Source organism: Elgaria multicarinata, chromosome 4 (genome assembly GCF_023053635.1).
Source record: "Elgaria multicarinata webbii isolate HBS135686 ecotype San Diego chromosome 4, rElgMul1.1.pri, whole genome shotgun sequence".
Classification (NCBI taxonomy): domain Eukaryota; kingdom Metazoa; phylum Chordata; class Lepidosauria; order Squamata; family Anguidae; genus Elgaria; species Elgaria multicarinata.
Window position 1 is genome coordinate 137,741,452 of NC_086174.1, and position 27,245 is coordinate 137,768,696.

The 27,245-nt window shown below is 42.6% G+C and overlaps 1 protein-coding gene across 1 annotated transcript; it reads left to right on the forward strand.

The window, feature by feature from the left end:
* The first annotated feature begins 514 nt into the window (after nucleotides 1-514).
* On the forward strand, nucleotides 515-27,245 carry VPS36 (vacuolar protein sorting 36 homolog). Its single transcript, XM_063125236.1, has 14 exons — nucleotides 515-665; nucleotides 3,990-4,058; nucleotides 9,214-9,284; nucleotides 11,139-11,253; nucleotides 12,081-12,170; nucleotides 13,335-13,421; nucleotides 16,512-16,544; nucleotides 16,950-17,027; nucleotides 18,856-18,990; nucleotides 19,743-19,808; nucleotides 22,029-22,093; nucleotides 24,731-24,815; nucleotides 26,161-26,237; nucleotides 26,325-27,245. The coding sequence occupies exons 1-14, from the start codon at nucleotides 570-572 to the stop codon at nucleotides 26,416-26,418; spliced, it is 1,161 nt and encodes a 386-aa protein (XP_062981306.1). The 5' UTR covers nucleotides 515-569; the 3' UTR covers nucleotides 26,419-27,245.

Consider the following 27,245-nt stretch of genomic DNA (forward strand, 5'->3'; position numbering starts at 1 on the left):
GCGTTTTGGTGGGTTTTTTTTTCCCCCTTGTAAAAATCATGAGGACCACTGAGGATTCCTGCCTCGGATCCATGTTTTTGTTCCGTGGCGGCGCACACAAGTGGTGAATCCGTAATTTTTCTGGTCCAATCTGTGGAGGCAGATGTGCTCTCTGATTGGATGGTGGTTTTGTGGGTGTCCCCTTTAAAAATCATATGAAATCATCTCTTTTTGATATCATGGATCCTTGTTTTACCAATCCCTCATTTAAGCTTGAGGGCAGTCTTTATTTATTGAACGTTTTTACCCGCCTCTCCAGCCAAATAAAAGACTCCCAGTATGCCGCCCTGGGAGCTTTTTTGGGGCTAAAGAGTAGGGTAAAAACGTTTCAAATAAATAAATGCATGTATTTTTATGTATTATTATTTTATGTATTACTATTATTATTGTGTCTAAAATGGCAGAGCCTGACGTCACCCTCCCCACTAGCCAAGCTGCTTCCCCCCCACCCCTTTCAAAGCAGGGAGGCGTCGGAGGCGGATCCTGCCACCTCCGCTGCCGGTGGAGGGGAAGCGCTCGGTTCAGGCGCCATGGATCGCTTCGCCTGGACCAACGGCCTTCTGGAGATCCACGAGAACCTCGTCACGCAGCAGCGCGGGGTCCGCCTCTACGATGGGGAGGAGAAGGTCAGGGCGGCCGCCGAGAGCTGAGGCAGTTGAGGGGGAAGCCGGTTAGCCCTGGCCGGCAGATAGGCCTGGCTGTGGGCCCGGCTGTTTCGTAGGGCAGGCGGCGCGGAGGTGGGGCTTCAGAGGCCGAGCGCGGCCGCCTGCGTGTGTGTGAGAGAAAGAGGGAGCTTCCCCGGGAGGAAGCCGCTAACGCGCTGCTGATAAAATTCCCCTCGCTAGAGGGCCGTATCGTCCTGCCCAGTAATTAAAGTGAGCTTTCATGGCGGCCCGAGTGAATCATCCCTGTCATGTGGAATAATTATTATTATTATTATTATTATTATTATTATTATTATTATTATTATTATTATTATTATTATTATATCATCCCGCCTTTCCACCAGTACTGGGACTCAAGTCGGACTCAAGACGTAAAGAAGCGTGACCGCTTGCGAGCCGTTGCTCTGGCGTTCTGCTTTTCCTTCGGTTCCGACTTTTACACAGCGTTTTTCCTTCTTTCTTTCGGTTGCTCAAGTGAGACATTTGTAGCCTTGGGCTCATCTACACCAAGCAGGATATTCCACTATGAAAGCAGTCTGAAAGCAATATATAAAAGGCAGGAGCCACACTATTGCTTTATAGCGGTATTGAAGTGCACTGACAACTGTTGGGGCCCATGACACATACCATATACCACTTTCATAGTGTTATGTCCTGCTTGGTGTAGATGTGTCATGGGCCCCAACAGTGTACTTCAGTACCACTATGAAGCAGTAGTGTAGATCGTGCACCGCACTTCAATACCGCAATAAAGCAGCAGTGTGGCTCCTGCCTTTGGTGTAGATGAGCCCCTTGTTTAATTTCTGCATGCGCTTTTGCGTTGCGGTCGGCGCAATGGTAAATTCATTCATCAGCACTAGGATTCATGTCGGCATCCTTTTGAAATCCACAGGTCAAGGAAAGTCGCTCTACCTAAGGCTCAGTCCTATACATGGTTAGACAGGAAAAGTCCTACAACTCTGAGGAAAAGGGTTCTACAATTCTTATGGCTGGCTGGGGGATGCTGGGAGTTGTAGGACTTTTTTTCTGTCTAAACGTACATCAGATTGCATCCCTAGTTTTCTAGGACAAAAAGGCTGACCTACCCTCCACACTCGTTTTCTACTTGCAGGGAGTATTTTACATAAGAGAGCATTCAGCCCCCCACGTTCAGTTTGAAATAAATAGCCCAGAAGCAAATTCATTGGGTGAGACATTTAATGATCTCGCTTAGCTGTCACAGGTACTGAATTGTAGTTAGAGATGGGCAAGAAAATCTGCCCATTTTACTGTACCTCCCAGAGCCAAATTCAATTTGTGGTTGGAAAACCCTTATATTTCCAAACTTGCACATATTCGAAAAATGCACAAAGAAAACTGCGTAAAGTTCTAAAATGCACACACACACTTTAATCAATGGCCTGGTTTGCACATAACAACAACCCAGAGTATGACCTGGTTTGCATGATCATCATTTAAGCAGAGCATGAGCTGAACACCAGTTATTTAATTACCTGCCTGGGTGCAGCTTATCATGTCATCCAAACCTAGGTAGCATGGGTTGTTTGAGGGGGAAACAATCCTCAAATAACCCAAGAACTAGCAATTTTGACTTACAGTAATTGTGCGAATCCGGCCTTCAGGTTGTTGGTGAATCATGGGTTGTCATTGGATCATGCATTGTTGTTATGCACAAACCCTGCACTGTAATTTAACTATGGGTTGCTAACTATGAACATCCCAGGAAGAGAACCAGTGGTTTCTTGTTGGGTTGTGGTTATCAACTCATAGTTAAACTGCAGTGCAGGGTTCAACAACCCATGATTCAACCCATACTCTGGATGGGTGTTACATGTGAACCAGGTCAGTGGGTATGGGTGATGAAAATGATGATGGAGTGGGTGGGGTTAGTAAGCTCCCACTCACATTTATTTTGCTCAGTTTTACAATGCCCAGTTTAGGGCTTAAGTCTCTTCCAAGACTCTTACATGCAGATTTAGGATTTTTTTTTACTCCATCGGTTCATCCAGAGTTATTTAGTTTTTGAGTCCAGTTAACCAAGCAAGTATTTTTAAAGTAAATATAGATATTTAGAAGAGTATAGCAATAAGCAAATCGTGTTTACACAGGAAAAAAAGTGCTGTTGTTACATCTAAACGTACAATGATGGCCAGGAAATACTGAGGCCCAGCAGAACTGGATGTTTGTAATCCAGAGGGCTTAGAACGTCGAGTTCTTGTGTAGCAACCTCTTTTGTCTGTTCACCACAGCTCTTATTTTATTTATTAAAAAACCACATTGTATCCCATCTTATATCACTAGGATCTCAGGGCGGCATACAAATAAAATCATGCAAATAACATAAAACAAATATACATAGCTAAAAATAAACAAAACCATTAATCAAGCTAAAACCAGTATAGAATTTAAGAGCAGTAAAAACCAATTAAAACATTTAAAACTGTGTGCAAGCTTGGTGAATTTAGCCATCAGAGGCTTTGTTAAAAAGCCATGTCTTAACTTGGCGCCGAAATGAAGCCAGTGCCAGCGCCAGTTGGGCCTCCAAGGGGAGGGCATTCCACAGCCGGGGTGCCACAACAGAGAAAGCCCTCTCCCATGTCCCACCATAGCATACGTCTTGCGTGGGTGGGACACGGAGGAGGGCTCCTCCCACAGGTCTCAAGTCTTGAGCAGGCATATATAGGGAGAGGTGTTCTCTCAAGTATCAAGGTCCCCAGCTGTTTAGGATTTTAAATGTCATTATCAACACTGATTCTGACTGGAAGCATATAGGCAGCCAGTGCAATTCCTTTAAGAGTGGAGTTATATGGTCTTTGTGGGATGTACCGGTCAGCAGTTAGCTGCTGTATTTTGCACTAGCTGCAACTTCCGAGTCATCTTCAAGGGCAACCCCCCATAGAGTGCATTGTGGTAGTCAAATCGGGAAGTTACCAGTGCATGCACTACTGTGATAGGGTATTCATGTCCAGGAAGGGCCATACCTGGTAGATCAGCCGAAGCTGGCCTGCTTCTTCTTACCTTGCGTTACATAATTTCTCTGCATTTTGTTTGCATCCACACAAACCATTCTGAAAGCCGTCCCATGGATACAGACCATTATGTCAGGTGGCCCATTTCCCCCCATTGTAGAGTTGTTTTGTGAAATCTTCTCCCTGAACAGAGGACGTTCACAAAGTAGTTGCCTACACATAATGGAAAAAAACCAGCCATTTCTTCAAAAATCTCAGTTATAAGACCGTTGCAGATATAAACTGTACACCTTAAAATATTTCTCTCCCTCTCTAGCTCAAATTTGATACTGGGATATTGCTCCTGAGTACACACAGATTGATCTGGAGAGATCAGAAAAATCATGTAAGTACCACTACTGTATCTATACTTGCCACATAATATGTGATAGAACAGTTCAGTTAATTTACCTATGATTATTGTGTGAGCAAAATGAGTCCCTATACTCAACTTTAAGGCATAGTTTAGTTTGTTAAATAAAAACTGCAGCACATAAGAAGAGCTGTACTGGATCAGACCAAGGGTCCATCTAGTCCAGCACTCTGTTCACACAGTGGCCAGCCAGCTGTCAGCCAGGGACCCACAAGCAGGACATGGTGAAACAGCACCCTCCACCCATGTTCCCCAGCAACTGATGTATACGGGCTTACTGCCTCTGATACTGCAGGTAACACATAGCTGTCAAGACTAGTAGCCATCGATAGCCATTGCCTCCAGGAATTTATCCAACCCCCTTTTAAAGCCATCCAAATTGGTGGCCATCACCACATCTTGCAGTTGTGAATCCCATAGTTTAACTATGCGCTGTGTGAATAAGTCCTTCCTTTTCTCTGTCCTGAAACTCCCACCAATCAGCTTCATGGGATGTCCCCAGGTTATAATATTACGGGAGAGGGAGAAAAATGTCTCCCTATCCACATTCTCTACACCATGTATAATTTTCATTTAAAGCAGTGGTTCTCAACCTGGGGCACTCCAGATGTGTTGGACTGCATCTCCCAGAATGCCCCAGCCAGCTGGCTGGGGCATTCTGGGAGTTGTAGTCCAACACATCTGGAGCGCCCCAGGTTGAGAAAGGCTGATTTAAAGAGACATTTAAAGGGACATTAACGGGATAAGTAGGTATAATTCAGAAATGTGGTGCCATTCTTCATTTCTTTTAGGGATTTATACCTTGCCCCTCCACAAATACCCAGGGTGACTGTTGGTGATCATGCAACTGCAGTCACAAGGGAACAGCTAGTCCAGCACCCCAGGTTCTAGTATTATGAGAGAGGGGGAAAAATATCTGACCCCAGTGACTAGGGCTCCAGGGAGGTTGCACCCCACTTCCATCCATGTAAGGAGAAGATCAACTTGGCCCAGTCAATGCTTCTTCCATCTTTTTTCTTACCAGTTCCATCAGATATCACTGAAAGAAATCTAGGACAAAATGTGGCATCAAACCTAAATGTCTTGTCTTCCACACTTAGAGCAGAACCCAGCTGCTGAGAAATACAGCAAGAAACACAAAACAGATTACAAACTATTTAAATTAATAAATATAAAAAGAAAATGGTTAAGATTTCTTAAACAGTAAAAAGAATTATGAAACACTCATGCCATCAGGCACTGTGAGCTTAAGCAACATGTAACAGGCCAGCCAACCAGCCAGAAACATGAATAAGAACGAACGCCCATTGAGCAACACTAATTGTGTCACACAGTAAATGCACTTTGGTGGACACGGAGTGTTGCTTTAGCCACTGTCTCAAAGTTGCAGTTTGACTGGGAGCATTGTTAGAATCACCAGAGTAGCCCCTTTCATGGAAGATAAGGCTATCAATGGCTACTAGTCACAATGACTATATAGTACCTCCAGGATCAGAAGCAGGATCCTCTGAATACCAATTGCTGGGGAGCACAAGTGGAAGGGTGCTATTGCACTCATGGGCTACTTATGGGCTTCCCACAGGCAGATGGTTGGCCACTGTGTGAACAGAGTGCTGAACAAGAAAGACCTTTGGTCTGATCTGGCATGGTTCCTTGTCTGTGCTGGTTGCTACTTGTAGTTATTGGATGTTGCCGGGATGATGAATAGCGTCTTGGTGGAGTCTAGGTTTTATTTATGTACGTATTTATTCAATAGATTTCTGAATTGCCCTTGAACTCAATGAGTGCTCAAGGCGTCCAAGGTATATTCACAGAAGACAGGCCTTGGCAGAACAATCCTATAGTCCCTGAGAAGAATCCAGGGACTATTGGATATGTCGGATTCTCCTTCTTGAAGCCGTAGATACTCCTACATCCTCAGGAGGGGGAAATGGACATTCTTCCCCCACTCCCTCACAGGTGCCATAGAAAACACTGAAGCAGTTACTCTTCCAAGTTTGCAATAGTGACTTTGTGGAAAGAGGAAGGGGGGCATTCCAGTGGGTGGGGAGAGAAGAGGCCAGAAGCTGCGGGATTCTATGAGCTCTTCAGCGCTGTCCCTGCCCACTGCCAGTAGGTGTGCTAGATGGGCTCAAATGCTCATCTAATTGAAACTAGTTTTGTTTGAGGAGGAACAGCAGGCGAAATATCCTTTGTCGTTCTTCCTGCTCTGCCTGGCTCTTGCCAGCAAGGCATAGAATAGACAAGAGGGGGGAGATCAAGGGTCAATTTCAAAATATTTGTATCAGAACTGTTGTTGTTGTTATTATTATTATTATTTTAAATTTGAGATTACTTTGTTCTACAGACAAACATCTAAGATTAGAGTGAAAACTGTCTTTGAATTATCTTTGGAAGAAGCAAACAATGTCCTTCTTACCATGCTTACAAAAAATAATGTTCCATTACAGAGAAAGCAGTGGCTACAACAACTTAGGAACTAAGTATTTGAACATGTAATATTTGTTGTTCATTTAAAAAATAAAATAAAAGTATTATGGAAACCCCAAACATTTGTTGAGCTGAGCGACGTTTACCTCTGGCTGCTGACTTGGATAGGATATTTGGTAGTGGGAGTTCCCTTGTGCTGGCTTCTGCCTGTACAATTAAGTGCCAGCAGGATGGTAAGTATTTAATTGGGTACTAGGTGGGGCCTGGCTATACAATTTTTCCCTGATCTGCAATTCCCACAGGTATGAACCAAACTATGATTACAGTAAAGCCGTGAATAGCTCCTTAAAACTATTTTTAGAGGACCTGTAGTGAAACAGAAATTAATCAACTGAGGTTATTTTTCCAAGTCCCATCCATTATCTCTGGCTTACAAAACTTGTGTTTTATACAGTAACAGCATGCAGAAATATTTTCAACTCTTCATCTTCTATGAAAACAAAACTGAACTAGATAAACATCAGTGGCAGTTCAACTGATTAGGCACCTTATCTCGGCAATACAGCAAATGCCCGTGTTTTCTAAAGTGCCAGAAATCTGATATATTTCCTCCTAATTTGTCCTACACTGATTGCTAAAGCAGTCCCTCGTAATTGAGAGCAGGAAATGTTCAAACATTGTTTGATCTTGGGTGACTTATAGCCTTTTTGTTGTTTTCTCTGGTTTAATGTGACCCTATTATCTGTCAGAGTAGAAGGGCATGTGAAATTATGAGTGGAGTAATAGTTGGACAAGGAGGAAGGAAAAAGGAAAGGAACCTCTCGTGCAAGCACTGAGTCATTACTGACTCTTGGAGGGACACCAGCTTTCGCTGACGTTTTCTTGGCAGGCCTTATAGCGGGGTGGTTTGCCGTTGCCTTCCCCGGCCGTTATTACCTTTCCCCCAGCTAACTGGGTACTCATTTTACCGACCTCTGGAGGATGGAAGGCTGAGTCGACCCGAGCCTGCTGCCTGAAACCAGCTTCCGCTGGGATCGAACTCAGGCCGTGGGGAGAGTTTCGGCTGCAAAAACTGCTGCTTTACCGCTCTGCGCCACACGAGGCTTGGACAAGGAGAGCAGGAGTCACACAGAGAACTTTCCCTTAGACAAGTCGCCCTCTAAATCTCATATCTCCATCTGAGCAATGGGGAGAAACTGTTTCACAGGGTTTTATAGGGATGAATGAAATAAGAATGTTTTCACTGGTGCTAAATTATTTTTAAAAAATAATGACTTAATTAGTCCTCAGCCTTTATCCTGTGAGTGTGCGTGCATGTTTGTAGAACCATATACATGGTATTCATGGGTTATGTTTGTTCATAATAGGGCTCTTCCCCGCAACACTTAGTTTGCTTGCGGTAATGTTAACAGTCCTCAGGGACCAAGCAGGAAGTGTCATGCTCCCTTTTGAGGACTCATCTTTGGAGCCCCCTGAACTAAACATTGCAGAAGAGCTGCCTGGGTCAGGGAGATCTTGGAGGAGACAGCCGTCTACCCTAACCCCGAAGACATAATTAGCCCCCTCTCAGACTCTGAGGCAGAAGCCACCTGGCCCTAGGGAGCACAGGCATCTCATGGTCAAGGCTCACCCAGGTGCCATATACCTGCCTGCCTGAGGTATAGGGACTCCTCGTGAGTAAAGGTACACTTGTGAGCAAGGCCCTGCTCATGAGCAGACCTTTCCTCAGGTGGCATTAGTGCCGTGCAGCTCTGCTCTGGTGGGATTCTGAAGGTCCGGCTTAAAAGCCTTCAGTTCCCAGTACTAGGTGTTGGAACAACATCTGAGCTTAATATCTTTTCAATGACATTGTTACATAAGCTAATTCAGACTGAAGGCATTGCCAGTTGGGCCTGTAAAAAGACACAGTCCTAAAATCTCTATAACCCAGATTCCTGCATTCTGAGCCACCAAGTCTTGCAGCACAATACATGTCTACAAATTGTAGGTTAACTCTTGAGTTGTTTAACCTCTAAATGCCCCAGAGTGTCCAGATTCGGACATCATGAGAGCAGCCTATGATCGGATTGATCGTAGGTTGTAAAATAAAAGCGGAAGTGAGTAGCATGCTGAAGGCAGTATGCTCACTCACTCCTGCTTATGCCCAGCAAATCATGGGTTAATTAACTAGATTTGCCATTACAGGCAAACTGGGCCATACATTCTCAAAATGTGCTCATAAATATAATTAGTAATCCTTGACTACTAATTAATGACTTAAGAAAGAGGCTGTAATAAGCCCAGAATATTTGTAATTCAGATGCTGCAGGACACTCAAAACAACAACAAGCGAATGACATATATTTGTTTCATTTGTACTTTTACATCTTGCCAGTTCAATATCATCCACTGTTCTTTGAGGAAAAGATTTCATCAGTCTATTTGTAAAATAACTATATCACTGTGGATGCTAATTATATATTTTGATTCTTTCAGAAATGCTTAGGCAAAAAATAGCAGTGTTTTTTCCCTATTTGTTGCTGATTTTTCTGCACACGTACTGTATATAAAAGTAGCACAAACATCCTACAATGCCAAGGATTTAATACATGAAGCACTTCATGGCAGAACTTGTTGCAAAAACAATGTTGGCATTCTACAGTCTATTAAAATAAGCACAATATTCAGTCAAAGTTGTCTTTCTTTTGTTCACCTGTAGGAATGCTGTATGGCTATTCCTCTTTCCCAAATTATCTTCATTGAAGAACAAGCAGCTGGGATAGGGAAAAGGTAATATGTCTGTAGTAAAATCTGTGACTTCCTAGCTTATATGGAATATCCAGTATTTCACAAGCATCTAATCCATATTGTACTTCCCTTTCTTGGAACCTCAGTCAAAGATGAAGGTGGAATCACTGAAAAATTAAATTAGTTTACTCAATGATCAAAATATCTTTGATATTTGTGCATCTGCAGCAGTTCCTGTTTCCTACTGTAGCCTCTAGTCTTGCTGGCTACTTGGTTCCCAGGGATCTTGCCATATTTGGCTCCCATCAGCTTTGCAGCTTTTCTGTTGGGATGTTGTTCACTGCTGATTGGCCAATGCAATTCAACAAATGGACAAATTGGTTTATAATCCTCCTTGTGTTTAGAAAGTGGTTTGTTTTTTTACTGGTCCCCACCAGTGAACTTACCCAGAAATTCCCAAGCAACAGTTCAGGGTGTGCAGAGGACTCCTGCGTGTACTTTTCCAAGTTAGGCCATGTGTGTACCTTCCACAACCTGGAGCCCTCCAGATGTTTTGGACTACAATGCTAAGCATCCCAGATCATTAGCCATGCTGCCTAGGGCTGATGGGAGCTAAAGTCCAAAACATCCAGAAGGCACCAGGTTGGTGTTGAGTACGGTGCTGTGCTGTACTTACAGCCACTGTACCATTTTTAATTTTCTTACAAATTACTGAGTAGTTTGGAAAGTAAGCCAATTTATATAAGAATATCAGAAGAGCTCTGCTGGATCAGACCAAAGGCCTTTCTAGTCAAGGATCCTGTCTCCCTTATAGTTAACCAGATGCCTAAGGGAAGTCCTAAGCAGGACATTTATTTATTTATTTATTTATTTATTACATTTCTATACCGCCCAATAGCCGGAGTTCTCTGGGCGGTTCACAAAAAATTGAATAAGCAATAGTCCTCTCCTACTGTTGTTCCTCAGCAACTGCATTCAGAGGTTTGCTGCCTCTGACCCTGGTTGTAGCATATAATCATCATGACTAATAGCCAATAGCCTTTTCTGTGAATCTGTCTAATAACCCCATTTTAAAGCTAATAGCTTCATCACAACAGCGTTATACTGTGCAATCACTGCAAATTGCGTGCAAAGGACTCCGAAGTTTTCCAGCTTATAACCTTCTTTGACTGTGAAGCACTCCCATGCATCCTGCTTTAATTGTGCTTCTTAGCCAAAAAGCGTCGTATTTTAGTACCCCTTTAAGAGCAAATCTTTTGTTGTTCTCCGTGCGGCCACTAGGGGCGCAGGAGGAGGATTTGATATTTTTAAACTTCAAATTAAACAAATGCTTACATCTCCGTATGTTTTAAAGATAAAGACATCAAAATTGGCACAGTAATAGATATTAAGGAGGGCTTTCAGCATACCAAATTTGAATCAGATTGGGTCATCCGTTGATTTTTTACATTCCCCCCTTCCTTAAACCCTTTTCCTGGTATGCAAAGGAACTTAGGAGCGCCGCTGCCCAGGGTGTGATTTAGCTAACAGCAACAACAACAGCTTTACACTATGGGGATAATTCAAGGGAAACGGGTACGTGGGATGAAGCTCTCAATTGGTGGCAATCACTACATCTTGTGGCAGCAAATTCCGTAGCTTAACTATGCATAGTTTATTTCCCACCAAATATATTGAGCTGAAATATTCTCACAGAGAAATAGTTAAAGTTTATAAATATTTAGCGGCAGAATGATCCCTTGACATGTTATTGGAAACTTTCTATTACATTCCTCCATGGGTGGTTTTTTTTGGCCTATGTTGCATGATAGGAAGCTAAATAAAACTTTAAAAACCTACATATGTTGATTTTAGAAATACATTGTTTTCTTTCTTCTCCCTTTCCCATACATTCAGTGCCAAAATAGTGGTTCATCTTCATCCAGTACCTTCCAACAAGGAACCTGGTCCTTTCCAGAGTAGTAAATACTCCTATATCAAACTTTCCTTCAAAGAACATGGTCAGATTGAGGTATGTATGTGTGTTAGCCTGTGACATGAGATGATATAGCAGTCGGTTTCTAAATTGCCTTTGTGTAATGGTAACACCTGGAGAGTTTTCAGCATAATTTAAATTAAAATTTTGGGGCACCAAAGTGTCTGTGGATCTCCAACATGTTATGCCTATGCACCAAAGTGTCCACAGACACCTCTTTTGGGATCTACCAGGCTTCCTGTCCTCCCTGATATTTATTTTATTTCTTAAGATATTTTTTTTAAAATAGGAGCTTGACATATTACAAAGTGAAGTGCTCTCTTATAGCATCATCTTTATCTGGATTCAAAAGAATGGTTTTGTGTTTTGGAGCTCAAACCCCATCTTTGCCTTGTAATTAGGTTTTGTGGGCAGGTTGCTTTTCTTTTAGTCTCATTAATTTGCCTTTTGGGAAATGAGTGTTTTGTGACTGGCAATTCCCACCATAGTAGCTCTTTTATGAATAGGCCACCCCCGCCCCCATGGCAACCATTTTGTAAGAGGACTCACCAACACTTTCATAAAATCCCAAATGTGCCACTGACCCAAAAAAGTTGGAGACCCCTGTTTTAATGGGTGAAAGTGGAATCTATCATATAGGCGTTACTGGTGATTATTGTATTGTCTTTCTGTGTAGCATGCCAGCATGGACTGCAAAGTTTTTGAGACCTTTAATGATGACTGATGTGCTAAAATTGAAATCTTTTATATATTTGTACCTTTATGGAAGCAGTTACTTTTATTTACAAAATACTAAAGATATTACAATTTCAATGTCAATTCCTGTTTGGAATTGACTTCTTTTGGAAACCGTCATCATATAGTTCTACAGGAGGATGTCAGAAGAAATGACCCAGCGGAGATGGGAGAATATGCCTGTTTCTCAGACCATAGACATTAATAAAGGTTCACAGGTACTTATGCAATTTCTAAGTATTGGACTTCTACATTTTGTAAACAAGATTTTGTTGTACTTGCTAGATTTCAGTACATTGGAGGTTGAGAAGGAGGCAGCTTCATGAGTGCAGAATACATGATGGGGCCCTCAAAGAATGTTTCTTTGATCTCTGACTAATGCAATATAGTTTGCAATTCAGTCCCCAAATGCTCTAATTAGTTGCATTATTTTGGAAATAATATTTACTCTCTTACAATGCAATGTTACACATGTCTACTGAAAAGGAAACAGTATAGGATTATAGCCTTAACCTTTTCATTGTCCAAACATGACTGATCTCAGTACAATACATTACATTCATAATAATGTGATGACTTTAACATTGTATATCACAGTGGATAGTCTGTATTTATTATTGTTTATTATAGGCAGATTCCTTAGATTACATTTGGCCTTGCCAGAGTTTGCAATTCGAGGCTATGTTATGGACAGTCCGGGACAACTAATAAGCATCTCTGTTAGTTGTCCTGTGATGGTTCATAACGTAGTCTGGGTTTTTTTAATCGTCACAGGCTAGTCATTGAACTTCTTGCTGCAGAATGTGGTCCTAAATTGTGGCAAAAGTAAAACAAAACTGATACTATGACTGTGTTCAAATATAGCACTGAACTATGATTTAGCATTACCCCTTCCTCTCTTCTGCCCCAGCTATGTGGAGGAGATTGGAATTTTTTACTGCCATTTTTAACTAATCACAGTTTAGCTTTACATCTGAACCCATAGAATCTGTGATTGTCTTGACTATGGTTTACTGAAACAAGCCAACTTCAAACCATAGTTTATGAAGTTGGCTTGTTTTAATAACCTGTAGTTTTATTAACCCATAGCTAAGGTGAGCCATAGTTTAAGGTTTGGGTGTAAATCTAAACTGCAGCTAATTTGAAAGCAAAAGCTTCCAACCTGCTCAAAACTGTACCAAATGGGGATGGAGCTGATGGGCCTGAGGCTTGTGCATGTCATGCTAAATCATATCTTAGCAATGTTTCCAAGGACAGGCGATGTGTCAAATATCTCTCCAATGTTGCAAGGTACAGACTTGACTTGCTTTCAGAACAAGGATGATGAGAGAACTTAAGCACTTCCTTCATAATTCTATTATTTGATGTATTTTCTTTTTCAGACAGGAAGAATAAGAGCTGCAGGAATTGTAGGTATTGAGAGGAAATTAGAAGAAAGAAGAAAAGAGATGGATAAAAACATTTCTGAAGTAAGAAATTTTGAAATTTAATTTTTCAGAATGTTGTTCTAGCTATTTGCTGTCATTAATGTTTCCTCCTAGCTGGGAACTTGGCAGCAGACAACTTGCAGTGCATGGCTAGTCATCCACAATGGGTTTGCATGACATGTAAACATGCATTGTGGGTTGTTGTTGAACCGTGGGGTGTTTAGCGTGTTGTTTGAACCCAGGATATTTTTCTCAGGGTGCCTTGTTAACCATATTGGCCCTGATCAGATGACACCTTAAACCACAGCTTTAACCACGGTGAAGAAGGCTTTTTGCCTTATTCACTATGGTTAATGCCGTGGTTTAAGGTGGCTTCTGAACAGGGCCATAGTATGATTTATTTTTCTCAAGCAAGCCACCTTGAGAACCCATGGTTTATTGTTGGGTTGTTCAGGGTTGTTAACATCCTGTGGAAAATGTCCTAGATTCAGACAACATGCTAACCCACGATTCAACAACAACCCACGCTAAACCACTGAGTGTAGGTTAGCATGTTGTGAGAAGGCTCTATAGAATGCATTCACACTGTATGACATGCGCAAGCCACAGCAAGCCTCAGATTCACACAGTCCCCCCTCCCCAAGTTGCTAGGAAGAAAACTTCAGCAACGTTTACTGCTGCTTTTGTTAAATCATAGAATCAAAGAACAGTAGAGTTGGAAGGGGGCTGTAGGGTTATCGAGTCCAACTACCTGCTCAGTGCAGGAATCCACATTAAAGCATACCTGACAGAAGGCCGTCCAGCTGCATCTTGAAGGCCTCTTGAATCGTGGCTTCCCATTTCATCTAAACCAGGAATCTTTGTTCAACATAAACTCTGGTTGGTTCTAAAACAAACCACCTTCACCATTGGTTCTGAAGCTGGCTTGTGTAAACTGAGCAGGGTTTGTGTTGAACCACGAATCCCCATTTTAGATTAAATGGAAAGCTACAGCTTAACAAAAGTGGCAGTAAAAGATGCTAAAGTCCTTGTGCAGTTGCGCAGGAGGAGAGGGGTGAGCTCATGAGTTGAGTGCTTACTGCAATTCTATCCTGGTTGTGCATACCACTTTGAACCAAGGCTTACGTGCCCATATCCTGTCAAATTGATGACTGCAAAATATTTTTGCATAAGATTGAAAAAAGTAATCTCTTTACGATTATTGCTTACAAGAAGAATTGCTTACGAGTGACCCTGCAATTCCTTATTATTGGTTTCTTTAATGCAGCAAATTAATATGCATATCATATAAAGATTCATTTATTGACATGTTTTTACAACATGCATAAAGAATTGAGGATAGAATTGTATATTACAACAGCTCTATTTCCCCCCTCCTCTCACCCCCCTGTTAACTTGTAGTGAAAGAGAATTCATGGTACATCATTGCTCTCTGCACTTCTCCACCTGCTCTCCGCTACACTTCAGCCAAGGGGACTTGGAACACCATGGGGCTATTTGCACAACACACTAACCCACACTCAGTGGTTGAGTGTGGGTTGTTGTTGAACAGTGGGTTCTTTGTTGAACCGTGGGTCAGCATGTTGTCTGAAGCCAGGATATTTTTTGCAGGGTGGTTTGTCAACCACCATGAACAGCCCTACAACAAACCATGGGTTTTCAAGTTGGCTTGTTTGAGAAAAATAAGCCACACTGCGTGGTTAACAAGTCCCTCAGAGGAAACCGTCCTGGGTTCAGACAACACGCTAACCCCCAGTTCAACAAACAACCCACGGTTGGAAATATCCCACACTCAACCACTGAGTAGGGGTTGGTGTGTTGTGTCAACCCAGTCAGTGAGTTCACAGAGCACAATGGCACGGTATTGGTGGAAGAGGAGGCATGAGGGCTGCTGTTTTCAGCAAGAGCCGTGCAGCTCATGTAATTCTACCCTGCTTCTCTCTCACTCTGTTTATCAGAGGATAAAAGAAATCAAATTGTGGCTGTTGGACAAGAGAAAACATTGTGAATTCCTGCTTGTTATAAATCAGTTAATTTCAGAACTGGTGCCCTGAAATCCAGAATGGGCTTCCTGCACCTGCTGGCTGCTGCTGATAAAAACCGTTTCTTTTAGCTCTTTGTTTGTCTGAGGAAGTTCCTGTTAGGTGTGTGCACATTCTCCTTTGTATCCAGGCCCGAATCAATTAGTGGAAGAAATATTTACAACATGCTCTCTGTTTATCTAGATCAGTTGTTCTTTTTTAGTTGGGTAGTTTTTGTGCATGGTATTTAGACCATGTACAAGATGTTAAAGGTTTCATCATTTCTACTTACGTTAAAATAGCAAATATACCAAATAAATAAATGGGGGGAAATGTTGCCTATCCTAATGCACTGTTAATGCTGCCAGATTTTCCTGAGATGTCAGATACGTTTGCCATTTATGAATATTTCAATATAAATACAAGCCTTGAGAGAGTTTTCAAGTTCAACAACTCAATTTTCTGCCAACCCATGACTGAGAATGACCTAACTTCGTACCTAGAGGATGAGAACCTCTTATCTCAACAGACTCCGACACAGAAGCAGAGTCTGTTCCGGTCACAAAGCAGAGAGATTGCATAATACTAATTAAAGTGTTAAAGCACACTAGAAACAGTAAATATTCTCAGTGTTTTGTGTTGTTGTTTTAGAGCGTCATCAGACGAGCGTTTTATTGCACGCTTGTTACTGCCCACTCATTTTTTTGCGTGTCCTTTAGACGCTGCCTTCCGCGCGCTTCCCACTCCTTTTGCTCGCTTTTCCATTGCAAAAAAGACCCGGAAAATCCAACTTATTTTTTAAAAATGAAACTTGCCACCATTTCCTGCTGTGTGCAAGAAAAGCAACGTGATAAAAACACCCCCTGAATGGGCCACGTGGTCATTGCTGCTGCTGCTGCTACTTCTTTCTCTCCTTGTGTAAAGAGATTGTTGTTGTTGTGGGACATCAGTAGGAGGCCATAGCAATGGTAGGGAAATGCAAAAATCCCCCCATCTGATGCCGCCCTTAGTTGGGGAAGGAAATTAAGTGGGCAAAGAATGGTTGAAATGATGCTATTACACTTTATTTCTACAAGGTGGATATATATCCAAGTGTGTTTTATTATTCCAGGCTTTTGAAGACCTCAGCAAACTAATGGAAAAGGTAACTTATCCCTTTATTAGTTCCCCTCTCTAAATTTAAACCTGTTGCTCCCCACCAGAGAACCAAGAGTGTGGCAGAAAACTGTGCACGCTGCGGTGTGGTTGGCAGTTATCACAGAGTGATTGTGGCTCAAGGAGCCACTTTGACATCTATCAAAGGCGAAGCAATGGAGGCCCTGGGCTCTGGAGGAGCTCATGTTCTTGACTAGCCATTACGTTTGTGAGGGAAGGGAAACACCCAGACAGACTGAGTCCAGGAGGCCTCATTCCCTAGCTTTCACCCTGCCAAGCAGTTGATCAGAGCTGCAAGCTGTTCCGATCGGAAGCCCTTCAAGGGCTGATCTTGTATGAGAGGGGCAGGGTGAAGTGTTGCATCTTCAGCTGGCTGTGTGTTGTCTCTTACTAGGCTAAAGAAATGGTGGAATTGTCCAAATCGATTGCAAACAAGATCAAAGAAAAACAAGGTGACATCACTGAAGATGAGGTCAGTTTGTATTTTAACACACTTGTCCTAAAGCACTGTGTGAATGAAAACTGCTATGATAATATACACAGTGCTGCTAAACTCTTAGTTGGTAATATGATATAAGAAATATGATATAAGAAATGAAGTTGCATTTCGGCACTTTTCCACACCCTTACCATGGTTGAATATGCACATGAACACACACATACCCACACAACACTGGTACTTGCATAATTTCGTAGACAGAAACGGGCAGCTTTCCCAAGGGTGGATATCCTTGTGAGGAATCTGTCCACGCTGCTATGAGGATTAGTAGGCTGAACTGCTTCCTCACAAGTAGATGACTTACAGGATAGGGGTTCCTCCTCTTGGTGAATGAGGGAAGGGCTATGAGGGATCCTGCTATACTCTCTTCCCCAGCTAGAGAATCCTGGTGGCTTCTCATCCCTTCCCATGCCAAGTGCGTATTCTGGGAGCCTCTAGGACTCTAGGCTAACTGGGGAAGCCCAGGTAGCTACAGGGTCCAGGAGTGCATTTTACCAGCTTAGGGCCGCAGTTGGTGTACCAGCCTATCTGGAGAGGACAGACCTTGCCTCAGTTATCCACAAACTAGTGATGTCCAGGGAGCTGCCTTTGATGATGGTTCAGAAACTTTAGCTGATGCAGAATGCGGCCGCCCAAGTGTTGGTGGGGGTGAGGCAATTTAATATTTATTTATTTATTTATTTATTTATTACCCACCTCTCCCTCTGGATTGAGGCGGGAACAACATTAAATACAAATACCATAAAATACATAAAAATAGAATTAAAACATATAAAGCTAATACAGTTTTAAAATAAGAGCCAGATATCTTAAAATTCATCTGGGTAGGCCTGCCGGAAGAGATCATATATTTGATCATATAATGCCTATACTGTGCCAGCTGTACTGGTTGCCAGTGTGTTTCTGAGCCAGATTTGAAGTGCTCATTTTGACCTCTAAAGCTTTAAACAGTTTGGGAACAAGTTACTTGAAGGTCCACCTTCAGCCATATCAGCCTGCCAAAACTTTTGAGATCAGAAACAGAGGCCCTTCTCATTTGCCCACCCATGAGAGCAGTTAGGTGAGTGATCACACATGAGAGGGCCTTCTCTGTGGTGGCTTCATACTGTTGGAATAAGTTGCCATCAGAAATCTGCCATGCTCTGCCATCGCAGGCTTTTATGGAGGCCTCGTAAACATATTACTTTACCTTGGCCTTCTCTTGATATGACTGCTGTTGTTGCTGTGTTGTTTTTGCTGGTTTTATTGTTGGCTTTCATTGTTTTTAATTGCTATTTTATTGTGTTTATGTTTTTAATATCTTTAATATTTTAACTTTTTATATATTTCATTGCTGTAAGCCACATTGGGAGGGCTTCTGCCCTGAAAGGTGGCCAAGAAGTATTTTAAAGTCCTGGCAATTTCCCCCCACAGAATCTCTCCTCCCTCTGTCCACTGAAAATATAATTATCTCTCTGCTGGACCGGGGGTATTACACGTGCATGACTTTTTCTTTTGTGGGGAGTGTTTTAAAAATGAACTTGAGTGGAGGTGGGGGATGCAACACAGGACATAATTTTGGCTAACCCAGGAGATCCTTCTTTTGAGTGATGTGCCTCCCATGGCAATTTTTTATGTTAAAAACTAGTTTGCTCGTCTGTACTCTGGGAACTCAGAAACAAGATAAAGATCTGAGGTTGAATTTGCCCTCTCTTGCACTTTTCTAGTACGCTCAATTATCTATTTTGCATTGATTACTGGTTAGTTAATCTGATACCTTGATGCTACCTGTGTTTTGACTTTTCCTCCCTTATTTTTTTAGACCATCAGGTTTAAATCCTACCTGTTGAGCATGGGAATAGCTAATCCAGTTACCAGGGAAACTCATGGATCTGGCACACATTACCATATGCAACTGGCAAAGCAATTAGGTGGAATTTTGCAGGCACCTTTAGAGGTAAAGAACTCATGAATCACTCTTTTAAAAAGAAACAATCAGTTTTACAGTGTAATCCTATACGCCAGTGGTGAGGAGCCACTAGCCCATAGGCTGGATCTGGACCACTACTTCTATACAAGGCCATGTCACCTCTACCTCCATCTCACCCCTTGCCTTTTCTCGTTGGGCACAGAGAAGGGTTTCCCTGTTTCTTGGTGCACAGCAAGGAATTTGATCAAGCTGGCAGTGCAGGAACAGATCAGTCTGTTCTTTCATTGCAAGTTCACCCCACCACCTCCACAGCCCTGAGAGATAAGTGGGGAGGCAGAGAGCAAGGGTGCTTCCAGATGGAGGCCTCTCAGTACTAATGTTCAAAAGAAATTGTGCAGCTATTCTGTCTTCCTTCACTGATTATTTTCTCATAAGAAATAAGACGAAAGAAGTGGTGGGAAAAGATGGGAGGGTTACAAATTGAACACAATGAGCTCTGGACCCTCGTAAAATTCTGTGAATGAAAGCCTTGTCTGGAAGCACCCTGAGATCAAGGAAGAAAGAGATGACAAGAGAGACAAGGGGAGAGAGAGAGAGAGAGAGAGAATGCTGCTGTCTGCAGCTTCAATCAGATGCAGCTTCAGTGCTGCTTTTAATTTTTTTAAATGTTGAAATGTAGGAATGTTGATGTTGTCAAGTAGCCAATCAGATTTGCTTTCTGGTAGCATGCTATATGTTCTCAGCTGATTCTGTTTTACTAACTGATCTTATATCAACAGGAACGGGGAGGAATAATGTCACTCACAGAGGTATATTGTTTGGTGAATCGTGCTCGAGGCTTGGAGGTGAGGAACTTAGTGTCTCAGACATCTTCATAGGCTCCAACAAAACTGGATTGATAATCCCATGTTTTTCTAAATAGCCAAAGCATGTTGTAGTGTTCTTTTCATAGAAAAGTAGAATTGTTACACTAGGGGCCTTGCTAGACCAGGGCTAAGCGTGGTGCGAGGCCTGTGCTCGTCCCTGTGTGTTCAAATGACACACAGGCTCAAGTCGCCCTAGTACCGCGCTAACCGGAACCTCTTGTAGTGCGGTTCTTCCTGCGGTCCCGGCCTCAGGTCAGGCTGAGGCCGGGACGGCAGGCGTATGGACCATTCCGCTGCTTTTCCTGGCTACCGCACTTACGCACGAGTAGCCGGAAAAAGTAGCGGATGGGCTGCAGCACTCCCGCCCCCTTCCCCCGATTATCTCCCCCCACAACCTCCCCTGGCCTCCGATCCCCCCCCATGTCCCCACCTCCATGTCCCGCTGCCGCCGCTGTCCCCAGCCGTCGTTTTCTGCTGTTGCCATGTCCCCTGGCCTGTGATGCCTGCTGTCACCATGTCTGGCCTGTGATGCCTGCCGCTGCCGATCACAGGCCGGGGGACATGGCAACAGCAGGCAGCACAGGCTGGACATGGCGACAGCAGGCATCACAGGCCGGGGGACATGGCGACAGCAGAAAACAGCATCTGGGGACAGCAGCGGTGGCGGGACATGGAGGTGGGGACATGGGGGGGATCGGAGGCCAGGGGAGGACGTGGGGGGGAGGAAATCGGGGGGAGGGGGAGCAGGGGACCCTATTTTTCTTTTTTAAAAAACTCTACCTTTATTGTTGGTGCGCTCCTGCGTCGCGGCTCCTTTAAATAAATAAAAAAATGGTGGACGCGACGGGGCTTTCCTAGGCCCCGTCGCGTCTCACGTGTGGACGGGGCCTACAGGCCGCGCTATTTCTAGCGCGGCCTGGCCCCTCCTCCCACAGGGATTCTAAGGTAGGTCTAGCAAGGCCCTTAGTGTCCCCTTTTTCCTTCCAAATCAAAATTATGAAGATAGCGCTAACAAGATAATCCTTCCAGCATAAAATCCATCTGTTCTACAGAACAGTGAAATGGGGATATGAGAAAATATTCATTGGAGATATTAAAGCTTCAATCCTATATGTACTTACTTAATAATTATTTATTTATTTATTACCTGCCTCTCCCTCTGGATCGAGGTGGGGAACAACATTAAACTCAATAGGATTTACTTCTGAGGAGACGTGCATAAGATTGCACTGTAAGCTTTCAGGACTCTGTGGTAAAATAGCGGGCAGTTTTTATAAAATGAAGGCTGGTAAAATAAGTGTCCGCAAATAATTGACTCACACTACATAATATATATGCCTGAAATGGAGGATACACTTTTGTTCTGAGGACACAGGGGTGTCTATACGTTAAAATATTTTGAGCGATTCCACATAACAGATCTCTAGCTTGTTTGACTGTTTGTAAGCTGCTCCAGGAGGCTTTTTGGCTGAGGAGTGGGATAAAAATTCTTTAAATAAATGAATTAAATAAAAAGAGAATAGATTTAAAAGTTCTGCTTTATTCCAAGTGGAGATGGTGCACTCTAGGCCAGAATAACTGTTAGTCACTCTGCAACAAATCAGCTAACAAGTGCCAAAATAGAGACATTCTGAATTGCACAGATGTTCACACTGCATTGCCAGGATCTTGCTGATCAGCTAGATGCTCCAGAGAGAATAACTGGTTCCAACACTTGTGCGGCTCAAATTGAGGCCTACACGAGTCTCACATAGTACAAAACCTGGCTTGAAACAAATAAGTAAAATAGCATGTGGCATTTTCAGGTGCTTGTGCAATAAAATGTTTATTTTCATAGCAAAGTATTCATGTGCTTTTGTTGAATACTAGATACCTCAACAGAACGATGATAGTGTAGGCTATGAGGTAATAGATACGTTATAGCGGCCTCTGGCCAATGTAGCTGCTGTGCTCACTTGGTAATTCGTAGTTACAGTTTGATTTGAGGGCCATATTAAGACATAAAACATCCATTAATGTGTGTTAAGGAGGAATGGGGATTGTAATGCATGTAAACGCCTTTCGTAGTTGAGTCACCACCGCTATATTTTGTATGTGGGAATTCATATCTGAATACAAAATGTCTTGTAGGAACTAGCCCTGAGAACTAGATATATTTGCAATGTGTTTCATAGTTTGTGTCTGTGTTTTTCCCATTAGTTGCTCTCGCCGGAAGATCTCGTAAATGCTTGTAAGATGTTGGAAGCACTAAAACTACCTCTAAGGTGAGAATCCTTCCAAATTTAATTTTTAAAAAGCCCCACAAAGAATGATGGAACTCAGTCCCTTCCTCTCAATTATTTTTACCTGACGGACTTTGTGAGGGTCTCAGGAACGCATCTGCTGAAGAGAAAGCTCTGGAACCAGGAAGTTACAAAGAGCACCGAGGCACGCGGGGCAGTTTTTCTTATGGTCGATAAATGTCCGCTCTAGGCTTTGTATTTGCTTTGAATTTGCATCGTCTTATCTCTTCCTTACAAGCTGATTAAAAATATTTTTTAAATCCTGCAGATGTATGTGAGCTGCAGTTGTCAATTTCTATAAGACCTACCCGCATTTCTGAAGGTCATGAGTTCAAATCTTACTTCTTGGACCAAATGGCCGTCACCAACCCAATCAGCTGTAAATGGGAACCTGATCCTGATTGGCTTGGTGAACTTGAAGGAGACTGCATGTAGAGCTGGTCACCGTGCTCCCTTTGATACTATGGACTGTAGAAACCACAATATACAGTTGCCAACTCTTTACTAGCCCTGTTCCTATGCCTTCAGCACAGTGGGTGAGTAGTGTGTGGCCCTCAGCCCTCATTATTGGGGATGCTAGCTAGGCCTGATGGGAGTTGCAAGCCAAAACATCTGGAGGGCCGCAAGTTGCCCACCCTTGCTTTAGCAGAACTCTGACATGCACAAGTTAAGGAGGGACAATTTTTGCAAGTCTATGTTTTCATGGTAGGAAAAGCCTTGCGAGTGAAAAATTCTGCTTGGCAGCCTGCTGTTAAAGGCATAGGAACAAGTCCGGTAAAAAAGTTGACAAACCTGTTCCAGACCCATGATTTAGAAACGGCTCAGAAGGAATTTGATTTGACCTATAGAGATATTTTTCTATATCCAGTAAAATTTTGTCATTTATTACCTCAAGTCACAGACCAATAATTCTGTGGACTTTCCATTTAACTGGCTCTGTAGGTAATCTCTGAAAGTTACGTAGAAAACTAAACAGTTTGCACTTCAGTTTCTGTGAGGGAAAGAAAAGCTGCCAGTTTGGTTAAGATCAAGCCTCATGCTGAGGCAGACTGTGGACTTCCAGATAATGCTTTTATAGTGCCATTGCCCTGCCTCATTCACAGAATTTTATTGAGAATCCAGGAAATGTCTTCTACTCATAACCCTCCTGTGTTTTTCGACTGTTTCTTCCAGCTAGATGGGGCTTTGTCTCGGGGCGATCCCCAGGATAATCCCTGTGTGTCCACATGACGCACAGGGAATCCCGGGATCAGGGAGGGATGATCCCTTCTTTGCCCCGGGATCTTGCCCTCCACTTTAGGCCCACTTTTTCCACGGTCTCGGGCCCGAGACCATGGAATGTGTGGCCAGGCGCCACAGTTTCCCCCGGCTCTTCACAGTTCCTCATGAGGAGCTGGGACCCGCGCACGGGGCGCAGAGCTCCTCAGGAGCTCTGCACCCATTGGCGGTGGGGTAGGGGGAGCTGGGAAAGTAATTATTTTTAAAAAATCACTTACCTTTTGTGCATGAGTGTTCTTTCCCTGCTGTCCTTTTAACAAACAAAACAAAAATGGTGGGCGTGACACCTTTCTGTCTGAGGTCATCGGCACCACGTGTGAAAATGGGGAGGTCTTGTGAGAGAAAAAATGGCGAGATCTTCACCCCTCTGTCCCGCTAGACTGCTAGGTCTAGCTAAGGCCTATGACCGGGTTCACACGATTGGGGATGGAAAATAAGATGCCAGAGCTTATTTTCCTGCTTTGTGCATGGTGGTCGCGTGTTGCGTAATTACCATAATTACCTTTGCAGGGTGCAGCTTGTTGTGTCAGCCAAACCCAGTGAAGGTGGGAGACAGGTGGGTTTACGAACAACCCCAAAATCCATGGCATGTTTTAGGACTGCAGAGTGGTTTGTAACCCACCCCTGCTGCCCAAGTCTTTGAATGGGTTTATATATAGTATGACATGACAAGTGTCGTTATGGTAATTACATAGGGCAACCAGCGCATGCAGGGCGGGTTAATAAGCTGCAGTAGCTTATTTTCCTTCCCCGATCATGCAAACCCCATCTAAGGCACAAGGCGGCTGAGGGAAGGATGCAGAGTAGGCAGTGTACTGTGAAATAGAACACCTGAAGTCAGGATAGGTGGAGAAGGAAGCTTGAGGGAAAGGGCAGAGGAGGCAGAGGAAATTATAAGATGGGGAGGGCGGAGGGCGACTCTTTGAATCAGAATGGGCTGTATACTATGAGGGAGAGGAGTTCTAAGCGGTTTAAGATGGCTAAAGGAAGTCGGACAGAGTATGCTGAAAAACAGGAACTTGAGGAAACCATGGGTAACGGAGATATGAAGAGCAAAGGAAAAAGTAGGACTGGAGCTGTGGGAAGACATAGGAGAACTGAAGACAGCCACAGAGGTATAGCATTGCTAGATTATATAGACCCTGAAGGGGAATCCTGCCAGTTGAGAATTCTGGTGTCTCTGCAGCCTTGTGCCCTGACAACCATAAGGCGACATAAAAAAAAAGTCCCCAAAGCAGTAGGGTGGAGCAAAATTTCATATGGAGCTAACTAGCCAATTCTTTGGCTGCAGGATTCTAGCTGAGATTTGTATTTTTCCCTCTCTTTTTTGTTTGCCTATAGGCTGCGTATATTTGACAGTGGTGTTATGGTGATTGAGCTGCAGTCCCACAATGAAGAGGAAATGGTGACTTCTGCTTTAGAGACAGTATGTAATTTTTTACTTCTTTCAGCAATCAGCCAAACTCCTAAGTATACGGAGGTGCTTGAGATTTCCTATCCATTTTTGCTAATCACACCCACAGACGCACGTTTATACCTTGCCAGAGGAATAGTCCTCCACCTGCTGTGTGCTCAGCATATCTCACTCCAATTGAAACAGATCTCGTCTATCTGTTTTCTCATTTCCTACCTTTATTGAAATAGGTTAATAGCACTGCAAGGATGAATAATTTCTGCACTTGTTTCCACCTAGGCAGTTCATTTTAGAAAAATATTGTTTTTGAAAGCTTTTGAAATCCTTCCAAACCTTTCTGTGGTAAAACCTGAGCTTCTGTTGTTTCAAAAGTGCTTAAGTGGTTCTTCATAAACAGTTGTAGTTGGGTGTTGTTGGGTTTTTTTTTTAAAAAAAAACTGTCTTTTGAATGGCTTTGTTTCTTAAATTCTCACCAAATGCTTGTAAAGCAGGAAAGGCCTGGTATTTGACCCACAGGTTAGGGCCAGAGGCCTAGCTTCAAAGGGCTTCCTGTTACTAGGGTGGTGGTGGGGGACTGAACTCTTTGGAGGTAAATGAGAAAAAAGTGACAGCTTCTTCACATGTAACAAAGACTGATTAATTGTTTATCACATTTTATGTCCCTCCTTTTCTCTCAAGAGCTCACGTTGATTGTATAAGGGGTAATCTAATTTTATTTTTTACCTCAACACAATCCTGGGAAATAGGTTAGGCTGTGATGGTGAGTTTTTCAGGGCCACCAAGAGATCTTCATGACTAAGTATGGATTTGAATGCAGCTTTCTCTAATCCAAGTCCAGTGCTCTATTCCTTACATCATTTATAAGACAAATTGCCTGTATTCCATAAGTACACACAGGGCAATATCCTATTTGGCATTAGCGGTTTAACCATGGGTTCAAACTCTGCATTGCTCATTCTCCAGTAACCCAGAATTCTGGGTTTGAACATCAGGTAAATCACCCAGGGACATCCCTGGGTTGTTTATCACAGCAGAAGCAGGTGGGCATGCGGGAACCAGCACACACACTCCCGCTACAACTCCAGTACCCCATAGTTTGTTAATTGTGAGTTGTTGCTGACAGGCAAACCTGATTAGTAAGTATATTGTAATACCTCAATGCTGATTATAAAATAATTTTTTATTCATATTTCCTTTTGTCTTTGTATAACTTAAAAACAACAACTGAATGGTCTATGTTGGGGGAGGGGAAGCTAGTGAAACTACATTTGTATACAGTAGAAAACCAACAGGACAGTATGAAGGTGCTATGCAGAATAATTACTAACTTCTTTTCTTTTCATTGTTTGTCTGTTAGGTCTCTGAAAAGGGCTCTCTTACAGCAGAAGAGTTTGCAAAGCTTGTAGGAATGTCTGTACTTTTAGCCAAAGAAAGGTAAATAAAATAAAATAAAATAAATCTTGCTTTTAGTAGCTCAAACATTTATTGTGATAACACAAGTATTTCTTTTTCTTTTTCTAGGCTGCTTCTAGCTGAAAAGATGGGGCAACTTTGCAGAGATGATTCTGTAGAAGGCTTGCGATTTTATCCAAACCTATTTATTACACAAAGTTAATGACACAGTTATTCTGTCTTTCCCTCATTCAAATGCATTTGCTATATGTAGTCTGGACAAAAGAATATCAAATAATCTACCCTTGGTCCAGTTGATATCATGGTTTACCGAAACTGGGATTATGCATAAAGATTTGCAATGGTGGAAGAGGTGGCCCTATGTGGACAGTGGGAAAGGACCATAAAAGCTTGTCAAAATCATGCTTAAGTTGAAATACAGGGCTTAATTTGACAGGCTACTTGAAAAAATGAAGGAAGGAAGTGAATTATTCAGGAAAGGAGAAGATGTTACTATGCCCTACTTGCAAAGATACACCGCATTATACACACTGATTTTTACTGATTATATTTTTCCATACTCTTTTATTTTTTACTATGGATTTTATGTTTACAACTTCTATCAGATGTATCAATAGAGTCAGCAAGTAATTACTGGTGTCAGCCTAACTCCAAATAATATAGGCTGTGCTTGTTCTTTCCAGTTACTACTGAATAATTTCCTCAGGAAGTGCCCACATTTTAGGAACAAAACTTCACTCTATACATCTGCCTATAACCTGTCTTCAGAGGAAGGATTAGTCTGTGTAATGAGAAAAAATGTAGAGATTTGTATATTGCTTTGTGCTGAATGTTAAGACAAGAAGCATTGTGAACTCAGATTTCCTTCCTTCCATTCTTTGATTCTCAGCTCCATGATGTTGCTATTTTTGTCTTCTCTTTCGCATAGCTGTAAAGAAGGGCATTCTGCCATCTGCCCTTTTAAATAGTACACTGAACTGGTTTGTAACTTATATTAAAACAGCTGCTTATCTGAGCAGTCATTCTTTA